The 13050-nt window shown below is 40.8% G+C and overlaps 1 protein-coding gene across 1 annotated transcript in view; it reads left to right on the top strand.

Moving 5' to 3' along the window:
• Nucleotides 1-13050, top strand: part of RASGRP3 (RAS guanyl releasing protein 3) — a 69023-nt gene that overhangs the window by 55194 nt on the left and 779 nt on the right. Inside the window, exons 14-18 of the mRNA XM_062573625.1 lie at nt 2826-2941; nt 4951-5098; nt 8790-8826; nt 11223-11348; nt 12178-12542. Of these exons, the coding sequence (XP_062429609.1) occupies nt 2826-2941; nt 4951-5098; nt 8790-8826; nt 11223-11348; nt 12178-12542 (792 nt within the window). The remainder of the gene's footprint in view (nt 1-2825; nt 2942-4950; nt 5099-8789; nt 8827-11222; nt 11349-12177; nt 12543-13050) is intronic.

The raw sequence follows: 13050 nt of genomic DNA, 5'->3' as shown, positions 1-13050 counted from the left end.
TGGTCAAGGGGAACAAGAGCTTTGATATTATTATCATCCTAATTTTATTTGAGCTTTTCAAGAGATTTTAGGACTGGGACAAATTTCAGCTATTTGATAGCAAGTTTGAGCTTCTGCTGATAGTTTCAGAATTGTTTATATTTTAGTCACGGAATCAGGTGGCATTAGTAAGCAGGTTTCCAGATGCAAAGGAGCAACTTTCAGGACTATCTAAAACCTGGCTACCTTTCAAAGGGTTTGATTTGCAAGTATAAAATGAGGGCAAAGTTAACTTCTCAGAACTCTAGCCAACTAGTTTAGGTCCAGTAACAAGCAGTTTGCAACAAAAATACTCAGAAACGAGGACTCATGTGTTGTTAAATTAGAGAAGGTGTCTGTAAACCCTCCTCTCTACCAAGCAGTGCACTGTGCTGATCTGCCGGCAAAAGACAGGTTTCTTGGCATCTCTGGGCACCGATTGATCAAAAGCCACAGACCAAGTTTACTCCTCAGGACAGTATAGCAGAAATGGATTTTTTTTTAATAGGAACTGATTATCTAGTGTGCCAAGGTTAAAATAACATTCCTATTCTCTAATGAGCCACCTGAGAAACAACAAACGCTGACAAGCAAATTCGCTGCTGGCAGGTGCTTTTCCAAAGGTGATGCCGCTCCCTTGGAAAGCCTGGCCCAGGGCAGAGGTGCTGTGTCTGCCTTGTGGGTAACTCCCTGCTGGCCAGACACCGGCTGACCTTGCTTGTCCTGTTTAGAGCCTTCTCTTGCACCCATTGGAGTCAGTGGCAGTTTGGCTTCTTACCTTGGCAGGAAAGGGACAGATTGTTGGGGTACGTTAGTAGTTTAGACTGACTCTAATTGGACTTAGGTGATTAAATTTTAAAGTGGAGCTGAATCAAAATGGCTTGAGTTTTTAAATGAATTATTTCTATACCAGACAACAGTCTCTTGGCCCATTTCTGGTTTTCTGCTCACCATCGTTTGAATGTCTGGAATAGGTTATACCTAGTAAAGACAGCACTGTCTTGGTATCACTTTTAAAATCTGAGCATGAGAACATTGAGAATTATAGCTGTGATCTTCCAGCTTAAATCTGGAGGGGACATGCTGAATAATACACACAAAACCAACACTACTCTCTGTTTCTTTGGAGAGCCTGAACCCTGTTATGTTGATATGTAAGGGACTTTTAGTGATGTGAGCAGCATGCAGAGGAAACAGGAAAGTGCTGTAGACAATAAAGCAAGATTTGCTTCTACTTTTTACAAGTTAATAAAGTTTGGAAGGAACTATTAGATTCTGACCTCCTCTGTGTGATAAGTCATTAATTGGGGTTATGTTGTTAAGGTCACTTAAACATAAGTCTTCAGTTCCCTCACTCAGACTTCAAATATATTTTGTGGTTTACTTTTTGCACATGCTCTGAGTTTTTCTAACTTGTTATTTTTTGATGTTGGGTGCCAGAACTGTACATGCTGTTCCAGTATTGGTTTTGTCAGTGCTGTATGTTTTGATAAAAATCACTCCACATCCAGAAATGTTTCTGATAGCTTGTTTAAATCGGAAGTCTGTTGCAATTCCTTAATCTTTTCCAGAATGTGGTGGGTGGGGGGTTGTTCTTGTTTCTTTGAGTGAGGGAAATGCAGTCCCCCATTCCACGGTTCTGGCCTAGTTTAGGACATATGAGCTTGGGTTTGGCAGAACTGAAATACGAGTTTGGGCTGTTGTGGATACAGCTTACCAAGAGACCCTTGGTACTATATACAACTGTCTTCATTCTGCCAGTCTTTAGCATTTGTCAGCTGCTTTGACTTGTGCTATGCAGTATTGTTTTTATTACTAAAAGTTTTAAGTAATATTTGGGCTTGTATATTGATGCCTTCCTGACGACGTATTTTTGAGGTCTATCAGTCTTCAGTTACAGGTTCTTTAATGTGCTTTGAAATTGGCTTCATTACATTCTCATTAAAATAAGGAATCAAGATATGAAATTCTTGCCTTTAGAAACCAAATTTTAATCTAATGAGAAAGTTTGTGCTTCAGTATGCATCTTTCAGCTTGTCATGTTGACTCTGACATGCAGAATTTTTCCGTCAGCATCACGTGTAGCTTTAAAGCCCCTTAGATATCTCTACAGTTAGTATAAGACAGAATATACCAATGCCTTAGCAACTGAGGAGGGCTTGCATTTTTTATGTAACTTTTAAATTTGATCCCATGTCTATGTTTACACAGTAGTATGTTGAGGTGTGGATTGATAGGAGGAAGTAATTTTTATATGCAAGGTGCTTGTGATCCGGATATCAAAGTTTTAGTAAAGAAATCAGATTGAAACAATACTGAGGCAGAGAGGAGGTGACCAGATAAAAGAAAAAAGAAGTCCAAAATATCTGAAATAGCCATAGGAACACTGCTGTTTGGTTGTTAATGTTTTGTTTCTTTCTTGTATTTTGTATTACTTGTATCAAAAAAGCATATGAAAGAAAGGGAATATGTCTCATGGGGAAGAATTTTAGTGATACTTCAAAAAAGAAAAAAAGAAAAAACAAGCAAGGACAGTAACTGTGTCTGAGAGGTGTGGAGAACCTTTGATAGGTGAATCTTGAGGGCAAGTTTTCTTTAAAAATTATGCATGTTTTCTCCTGCAATCCAATAAATATGCATGCTGAAGTAGCAAGTAACTTTTGAAAGAATGAAATAATGAAACAGAGTATCTGATTAGTAATGTTGGACATTTCAACCTTATAATTACATTTAAGTTAGAGCTAATATAGATTCAGGGAAGTGGATAGGCTGGATATTAGGACAATCATTTCCTTCCGTTTTTTCAGTCTGTCTTTAGGAACTATGATCATGATCATGATGGCTATATATCTCAGGAAGACTTCGAAAGTATAGCTGCCAACTTCCCTTTTTTGGACTCCTTCTGTGTGCTGGACAAAGACCAGTAAGTTTTGTTTTGTTTTGTTTTTTAATTTCTTTAATTTAAGTATTTATATAATGTGAAGAATTCCTGCTAGGACTGAGTTGAAACCGCTTGAGTATTGTCAAATTACAATGGAGATGCTGTACCCAGACCAGGCATCAGACTGAAGAAACAAGTAAATTGTGTACGGGACAGGGCAAATGAATTAGTGTATTAGATGGAGGGTAACAAATATTCTAGGAGGTATATATATTCCCTATCCACCTGGGCTTGATAATTCTTGTTATCCAGTCATAAAGTCCGATGGTCAGTGAGGGGCATAGTCATGTGAACTATGTGAGTAGAAAGTGAAGATGTAAATACTGTAGAGATGGTGTATTGTAATATGACATTTATCTGCTCAGTTAGGGCTCTGAACATTCACAGTCTTCTTGTGGATTCCTATTCTGGTGAATCTAGAAAAACATTTGAACACATGAATTGTGCTCTTGCTAGTAAAGATCTGTGATTTTTGAATGCTTCAAGCTGGTTGGCTGGGACTAGTCTCAAATTCCATTTTAATGTAAGCGTCTCTGTCCCTAGCAGTAAGAAACCCTCAAACAGTATTTTGCAATGATGTGGCTTCACAGCTGCACTGTGTACCTTCTCGGTTGACAGTACACCAAGTTTGCAGCTCGGCTGAGCAGGACTTTTGCTGCAGTGTTGGCTTGGCTTGTAGCTGGTCTTTGCTATGTAGATGGCTCTTCCCCATCTTACCACGTGAAGTGGTTAATTTCACACCATAAGAAAATTTTCACCGATTTTTTTCTGTTCAGTAACTGCTGGATGTTCCAGGGCTCCACTCCTGAGACTTGCTGAGAAAATTACGCTTTAAAAGACTGATTGGTTTAGAGGTGTTTGCAGCAAATTTGTGCAGTGTGTTGCTGTTCATCAGTTCAAATAGACGCAGCCTGTTGATGCCTAGCTGCCAATGAAAGACTAGGTGTATTCACCTGGGATGTAAGGTTGTGCTTTATAGAACATGAAGCAGCTGTTCTGGGAGGATATGTTTTGGGCAGACCACAATTTCTAATTTTCCAGGCTGACCAGCAGATATTCCACTCATTATTATCTCCCAGTGCTCTGTGCGAGCCCCATGCGCAGACAGCTGCCAGATGTAAACTGGAAGCCCCCAGCCAGTGCTGCTAGTTTTACCAGAACGAGCAATCAGCACAGCTTTGAAGACTAATAAAACATCAGGTTAAATGTCTTGTGAGGACTTTTTTTGTTTTAACTGGATGCAGTGAAACGTCGGACTGTGGGGATTTCTTGTCGTCTTTTCGACTGGAAGTTTTTAGTGTCCAGGATGAGACAGTCAGAACCAACTTCTTACCACACAAGGTCTGTCTAGGTCTGTCTCAGGGCCTCCTGTGCTATCACTGTTCTGGGGACTGAAAGCATTTCAGACATAAGGCTGGTGACTGAAAGCATTTTTAAAGTCTCCTCCAGACCTCAACGTGTAACAGATGATTGCAGCCAGAGGAACCCTTTTGAGTGCTTTGCAAACCCAGTGAATTAGTGGCTTACAGCCCAGGAAAGGTGGTATTTGGAAAAGTATAGGCAACGTAATTGAAAACTCTGACCTTGCTTTAAATGCTGCCTTTCACTACAGCACTAAAATATTATCTGTGTCTGCAATGGAGACTATTTCCTTTAGCTTTAAAGATATGCTGAACCTGGTTACCACTGGGTGAATTGTTGTATCAGAAAAATCTCTCTGCTCTGTAAGGCTCGTTAGAGAGGTGTGCAGCCCTGGTGGCGATCATATATGTGTGTGTGTAAGAAAGCTTGCCTAAACTGTTATGAGTAGAGTACTTTAAAATATGATTGGAACCTCAGGCTTTGTCACTGGCTTTTAATGGCACCACAGTGAGGCCTGGTGGTCTTTCAAAGAACATGTTTTGTGCACTGTGTGCTTTTTGCAATGGAAAATCCTGAAGTGTTCAGTGTTTTGAGCAGTAATAGATTTGCTCTGCTTTTTTTCCTAACAGAGATGGTCTTATAAGCAAAGAAGAAATGATGGCTTACTTTCTGAGGGCTAAATCACAGTTCCAGTGCAAGATGGGACCAGGGTTTATTCATAACTTTCAGGAGATGACCTATCTTAAACCAACTTTCTGTGAGCACTGTGCAGGATTTGTAAGTATGTTTTTAGTAAATCTCACACACAAATTTTTAATATTTTAATGTAGACAGAGTGAAACTGGTTCCACACTTCCTTCAGCCTGGCCTAATACCTCTTTGCATTCAGAAGCAGAGAACATTTACTCATGTTGTACCTGTACTATCCAGTTTTGTTTCTGTGGCTCCTCAATACTTGCATTTGGAAGACTTTCTTTTGCAGGGAAAAAAATAAAATTATATCAGCCAAAGGATATTAAAAACTGTATGAATGGCATTACTTGATTTATCTTAAGTTCTTTCATTTGGTTTGATTTCACATCTAAACAAGCTCAGGGAAAAATGAGCGTCTGTAGATGAAGCAAAAGCAGCTCTTCTTCAGGAAATTACACAGGGCAACGTAGCTATGGTCATAATTCTCTGCAATGTCCATAACAGCCTTAATCCTTTATCTATTGAATTAACAGATCTTCTAATTAGTCAAAAAGTTCAGTGCTTCCAGCAGTTCTATAACATAAGAATTTTTTAATTAATTTTTTGTTTGCTTTTTCTCTCAGTCATAAGTTACAAGCTAACATTTATTAAAGTGCTCTATGTAGAGTTGGCAAACCACAGGGTTTTTTTTAACTTTTTTTATTGCTTGTAAACCTCTTCCATCTTTCCCACTTCAAACCAGGTATAGTAAAGGAAAAGGCATTGTTAATTTATTTTAGTGTGAAGTACAGCCTGCTGAACACCCCCTGCTGAAAGCAGATGTCCACATTTGCAGAGCTAGAGCAATAAATAGGACTGTCAGTCTCCTTCAGGGAAGAGGCTTGTGTTCTCTTCTTATCTGTGGCTCATATATAGTGTATAAATTCAGAATGTAGTCTCTGCTATCCAGTGCAGATCTGGCAATGATATCAATGGCAAAATCATCAGCTTGTATTGAATGACCTTTGCCACTGCTAAGAAATATTTGATGATGGATGAGAACAACAATAACAGCACTATTCAGTGCAAAAGTCGGCCCTCCTTTCAGATCAGCACTGTTTCTACCCTTATGCATTTTCCCATCTTCTACTTGTTTCTTTTGCTGCACATCTATATTGTTCTGATTCCTGTGTTCCTTGCTCTGCCTTTTCTCCTTTATAGCAACTGTTAATCAAGTCCATATTTTTTTTTCAGAAGAAGGAATTTCACCTATTTCCGTTAAAACTGCAAAAACCTGGGATGTGACGTAGCTAATTCTGATTCAGAAACTTGCTCTCAGGCTCTTGAGCTGACAGTTCAAGCATATTAATGGGGTAATGGAGATAATTTGCCTGAGCCTATTGTTTCAGGCTGCCTGCAGCCTCAGGAAGATGTCGTTGCGTTCGTGACACTTAGTTCATTTTTGGAAGGCTTCCATAGCAAAGCAGGACCTGAAGAGCATACTGATATCTGCTAGATATTTTTCTTCTGCATCTATTTGCTAATTGGCCATTACTGAATATCTCATATCTCCCTGATTACATCCAGTGCAAGAATAAAAATGAGCAAGGAGTTGTACAGGAAATGGAAATAAGGTCATTTTTCCTGTGAACTCACTGAATTTATTGGCATTGTTCCATGGATGAGCTGGGCTGATAGGACATGAACCAGCTGCAAAATTTGCTGTGTGCTTGTTCTAAATTTCAGGGCTGTTCATCCATGGGTGGCAGCTTAACTTCAAACTGATGCAATGATTCACAGTCAAAATGATGTGCACTAATGGTGCAGCAGGATGAATGGAAATGATAGTGGAATGTCAGCAGGATCCAGTAAGATATCTATTATTAAGATGATATGAACTTTAAAGGTCAAACTAAAAATCTAATGCCAGTAGGCAGTGCAAAATTGATATGTCCATTGCTGGTCAAAGTTCCCTCCTACAGCTTGAGTTGTGTTAGGTGTCAGGGTAGGTTACTAGCAATCCCTTTGAGCTGTATAATCTGAATTTGTGCAGATCCTCTTACCATACAGCTGACTCAAGCTAGTTTGTAGCAAAGCTGTATCAGATGGGTTCAGAGCTTTAGGCCAGAATTCATGACATGGTACTTGAGCTGTATTTTCTCTGCTGTGTGTAACCATGATAAGGGTGCCAAATCTGAGCAAGAGCAAGGTACGGAGCTGAGCAAGTAAGAAAAATGCTCTTCAGTGGAAACAGTTTAGAGCTTAAATGACAGAAATGAGCATCAGAATCTCTTAAGGTGATTCTGACAAAGAGAGCTGGGAAAATTATTCAAAAAGTTGAGCAGTGACAGCTCTGCAGCTCCTTTTCTGAGAGGTGCCGGGGGTTCCAGTTTTGCTGCCTGACCATTGCAATTCACTGTGTGTATGTACCATATTAACAAGAAAAGAGCAAGTAGCAGGCTTTCTATGGACGTGTCTTCTACTGTTGTCACTTCTGTTCTTTCATTTACCTTTCTTCTACCTTATTTAATCTGTTTTGTTCTCTCTCCAAGCCTCTCTCTTTTCCCTTGCAAATTCTTTTTGCTGTGTATGGCTTTCCCCCCCCCATCTTCCTTTTCTGTTTTCTTTTACTCTTTCGTCTATGTTCTGAGTATTCTCTTGCTCTTACTTTTGAACACTTCTTTAATCACCACGTTCACTCAACATACTATACATGAGTTCTTAAAACATGGTGAGGAGCCATGTGCAGTTTTGACTGCCTGGATTTGCTCAGCCTCCCTGATAATGTTTGATATGCATCCAGGCTCAGTAAAAGTGCTTTCTGCCACCCTCCTCCTCCTTGCTTCCTGCTGGCTTCCCTTTGGAGCTGCTGCTTTGGCTTTTAAATATTAATTCCTTGCTGAAACACTGCAGTTTGCCCCATCTTTTTGCTTTAATACTAGGTCTAGCAAAACTGTCCCTCCTGTCTTTCTCCCTCTCTGAAATTATGTCAAGTTTCTCTAATATTGTGGTTGCAGTTGTATCTGCCTCTAAGTATAGCGATAACAATTTGCTAGGATACCTTTTTTTTCCTACTTCCTGCTAATGTTGCAATAAAATCTTCCCAAAAGTGGGACCTCACACACTGCCTCCTGGAAGTCTAGCATTCAGTTGTTAACATATTTTGGCAAGGACAGCTTCTGGGAGGAGGCGCAGATGAAATTTAATGGTTCTTTGCTTGTTTCAGTCTTCAAACATTTTTTTTAGAGGGAAAAAGTCAGGAGGACACATCGGCTTGCCAAAGGTGGATGTGCTGGTGGCCAGCATGGGAACCAAGAACCTCATTTTTATCCCCAGGGGTATTTTATCCTGCCATGCTTATATGGTATGGGCCATCCAAGTGGAGAATGGGTAGATGTGGAGACTGCATATATACTGTATATAGGTATGGGTATATACTGGAAATCCTCTCCCTCCGCCCCCTCTCCCCCCAACCTAACAGTGAGCCTAGAAGCAGAACGCTTTCTGCTGGTCTCGGTGTTTGTGATAGCATTTTTTTTTTTTTTTTGTCTATTCCTGGAAGCAGGTATCATGGCTCTCTGCCGCTGTTAGTTCCACTGTAGGTAACAGAAATAAGGGGGAAGCCATACAAGTCTTATCACAACAAGAGAGGGGAGGGATGCCTAACAGGAAGGATGTTAAGAGCAGTTGTATCCTGTTTGTGCTTTTGTAGCCATTGCTACTTCCTCATTGTGACCTTGTTTTCCTTCTGGTTTTCTTTTCTGATTCCTTGACAATTTTTTGTCTCTCTTTGCAGCTCTGGGGTATAATCAAGCAAGGCTACAAATGCAAAGGTAAATAAATATTGCATGGATTTTCAAGATATAGGTGGTGGGCTTTAGCATAAATAAGTCAACTATGGTTTTTTTTTGTTTTTTTGTTTTTTTTTTTAACTAGAGGACATCGGTTCAGCCAAATTTTGCTTGTACTCTCGGTACTGTCTGTGAACAGTGACTGCTGGTGCCCCGTGAAGTCTCACTGCATCTCAGCGCATTAGGGGTCATAACCTGTGCATTGCCACTGGGTGCTCTGTGAGCAAATGGTCTAAAACAACTGCTGACTCCGTGAGGCATTGCTTTGTCTGACTAAAGAACTTGCATCTCAGAAGACTAAATGCCTTTACATTAACAGGGGGATATCCTGAAATATCCTATCTCCTGAGATTTGCAGTCAGGCAAAACTGTGCTGACAGTGCTGTCTTTGTCATGGCCACATGCCTGTAGTGAAGGCTAGCTGGCCTTTCAATGAGGTAGTGGCTGAGCAAGGAATAGACAGATATTTAATTCCTTGGCTGCCTGGCAGATCTCAGGTCTTCTGCAGAAGTGCAACTTAAAAAAAAAAAAAAATCCTGGAACTCTCAGTTGCCTTCTCAGTTGATTGCTTTCAAGAAAACATTAATTGCTTAGGTAGCACTTGTACAGTATAAGCAGGTCAGATCAAAAGCAACATTGCAGTGGTCCCCATTGGCTTTAAAATCCTGGATCTATTTGTTTCTCAGGTAGCTCAGCTCTGAGAAACACTGTGATCTTCCATGCTAGTTGCATCTCATTTATTCACAGGGGAGTGTTCACTTGAGGGCTTCACAATCATTTGTATGCAAATGCTTTTCCTTCAGTCTCACAGTACTTCCCAGGAGAGTTTAACTATGCCAGAAAGGTGAAGAAATGGTCTTTTAGGATACATTGTATTCCTGTCTCCCTCGCTCACCCAGGATTATCTCTTCCTGGAGGCTGGGTGGGAGAAACATCCATGACTATCCAGTATATTTAACTCACCTATTCCTAGTTGTTGTCATCCAAGCAGCTGTATAAGGGCTAGTTGTAGTCTACACCTTTCCTGGTAGAATGGAGGAAGGAAAGCAGAATTTTGTCACAGCGACCCTGTAAACTCAACTTGAGATCTGAAAGTTGAGCCCTGTCCTGCATCATTGCTTGTAACAGCAGCCTGGTGCTTGGGAGTAAAAGAGCTGAGCATCTCTCTCAGCTCTTAAGCCAGTCAACAGGCACAATTAGTGCCTGTCCTTCGTTAGTGCCATCTGCTGTGTATGCAGGCAGCGCTAGGGTGCTGCACCAGTTATGGAATTGTTCCTCTGAGCAGAGAGCTGGCATCTTCTGTTCTGAGCCTCTGATGTTGTGCTAGCAGGGGAGCTCATCTGTTCAGCTCTGCTACTTACCCCAGTGCTGTGGATAATGAGATAAAGCTAGATGGTGTGATCTACAGGGGATGAGAGAGGCTATCCACCACCAAGCAAAATCTTTCTTCTTTCTCTCTCTCTCTCTCTTTTTTTTTTTTTTTTTTAAAAAAAAATCAGGGCAGACAAAAACCATATCAGAGAAGGCAGTTACTTCTACTTCAGTAGCAGTCAAATGAACAAATTGGATAGCCTTGCTAAGAGAAGCCAGAACTCTTCCCATTACACTAGAACTGCTTCCCTGAGCTGAACTGTAATTTTAGCCAAAAGTTATAAATGCAGTGTTTTCTGTAAAACAAAATGCTAGAGCCAAGGAGCAGCAAGAGACGCAAGTGAGATGGAAATTTTCAAGCAAGGCCAAGGGACACAGAGGACACAGCCCATGTTTAGGGCATCCATCTTTCACCCATTGGCTCCATTTTACAGATGACATCGGTACTGCAGTCATACTTCAAATAAATGTACCTAGTGATGATTGTATTTGTGATGATGTCCAGGGGTGCAGGAACTCAGGAAGCTTTACCCAGGTGGGCAAAATAGGTCCTGCTAAACTCAGTGGTGATGTTCCTTGTTGAGCACATTTACCTGCAGTTGCCCTTCCAGAGGCTCAGAGTCTGGAAGCTGCAGTGTCTTTTAACCAAGTGAGTTTACAATAATAGGCCCTGCTAGGCCAAATCAGTTTTGAGACTGGTGCAGGGGAGCAGAAATATTGTTCACAGACTTACTTATACACAGGACCATGCCACTAATTCTAGGTCTATTCCTCTACGCTCATTTCTGATGGTAGAATCACTGGTAGCATCATCTTCTTCCTACTACCAGATTTGCGCTAATGGCTGCCATAGAAATGATCCATTTTTACAACTACCTTCATGCCTTCTGTCAAAATGTTTGTTCCACCAAAGTCCCTGCTCGTATCTGGGTGGACTAACAGCCCTGAGGGATTACCATATAGCTGTGGCTTCACTTTTGCTGTCTTGACGATTCCTTTCTTTACAGATTGCGGTGCCAACTGCCATAAGCAATGCAGAGACCTGCTTGTGCTCGCCTGCAGAAGATTTTCCAGGGGAACCTCAGTGGGCAGTAACCATGGCTCTCTGCCTAGCAGCCCATCTCTGCCTCCAGGTGAGAACAGTCCTTTGTTTATATTTTATACCATTTTGGGGATCATTTTTAATATCCACTGTCCTCACTGCCACTTTTTAATTTTTCCTTTTTGCCAACACACTGAGCAGCTCATGCACTTCCAAATACACCGTGGTTTGTGTTCTTCAGTGCTCTAACTGCATCTCTTTCTACAGTGAGGAACAACAGCCTTAGTCTCCTGCCTGAGGCTCCCTCTCTTCTACACTGGTGTCCCAATCCTAGCTGAAATAAAATGATAATTAAGGGAAATAAAATTGTAGTTAGGGAAATAGTGCTTCTTCTCCTTGTAGGTCACTTAGGTGCAAGGGTTGGAGGATTAGTTCTAGCTCTGCCTTATTCCCTCAGCATGCAGGTAGAGGGAAAAGGAAATCTGTGCGCCCAAGGCCAATATCAGTTTCTAGGCAGCATACAGCTATTGCTTATGTGTAGCACTGCTTTACGTAAGGGGTTACCTGGAATAAGAGCAACCTACTTCAGAGTTTTCTGCTGCAGAGTGATATTGCTGCCTTCTCTTCTATGTGCCCTAGAGCTGCCTGCAAAAAACACCTCTGTAAAGCATCATGCAGTTAATATACTATGATATATGTAAGACCTGCTCCTGAAAGAGCTTTAACTACTAAAAGCCTTGCATAAATATTACTGAATAGCAGACTTCTATTCTAAACATTTAAATCCCTCCCTTCTTTCTCCCCTGCCAGAACTCCCCAAAAAAACCAGCAGGAACCTGGAACCAGGCTTAAACCTTTTTTTTTTCTTTTTTAAATAGTCTAGAAGTAGAATACTTAAATAATTCCACCTTCTCTTTCAGTCCAGGATGAAGTATTTGAATTTCCCAGTGTTGCCTCAGGACACCAGGACCTCGATGGCAGAGCTATCACTCTCGTGACTGGCTCTTCACGGAAGATTTCAGTGCGGCTACAGAGGGCAACCACTAGCCAAGCGACACAGACGGAACCGCTGTGGCATGAGCCAGGCTGGAGTGATTCAGGTTCCCATACTTTCCCCAAAATGAAGTCCAAGTTCCATGGCAAAGCTGGGAAGAACAAAGGCTTTGCAAAATGGGAGAACGAAAAACCCAGCATACAGGCTGATATAGACGTAGAAACTGAGGCCTCACAACACATACTGGACCACAATGGAATAGAAACACTCCCAGAAAGACAAGAATCTGAGGTGAGATGCAAAAAAAGCCAGGACCATTTAAAATCTGCTAGAGTCTGAGATCTCATGTGGCTATTTTATGAATTTCAGGACACTTTTTCTTACAAATTTGCTGTTTCTTCCTTGCACAAGATTAATATTAAAAAAAAAAAAAAAGCCAAATCATCCATAGGTATCTATTTTGTGCACAGCAGAGTGAATTTTATTTACTTTAACATTGTAAATTGGACTTTGGGTCTTCATCTCGCTATGTGCTTTTAGAAGTTAGGCACCTTTTTTTTTTTGAGATTTGAGAATCATTAAAATGCCTACTAGATATCTGATCAAATTCTGTCCTGTTGCACCCTTGCAGTACGTAGTCCAGGGCTCAATATTGCACTCAATAGAACTAGCATTTTTATAAATACACAAGTCCAACCTAAAGCAGGGTACTGGTTAGATTTCTGTTGCTCTCAGCCAAAAAAAAAAAAAAAAAAAAAATCTTCCAAAGCCTTGTGCTTTTATTGACTCTTTTTTTGCC

Source organism: Rhea pennata, chromosome 3, assembly GCF_028389875.1.
Source record: "Rhea pennata isolate bPtePen1 chromosome 3, bPtePen1.pri, whole genome shotgun sequence".
NCBI classification, from domain to species: domain Eukaryota; kingdom Metazoa; phylum Chordata; class Aves; order Rheiformes; family Rheidae; genus Rhea; species Rhea pennata.
This window is presented reverse-complemented; position numbering and strand designations above follow the sequence as displayed.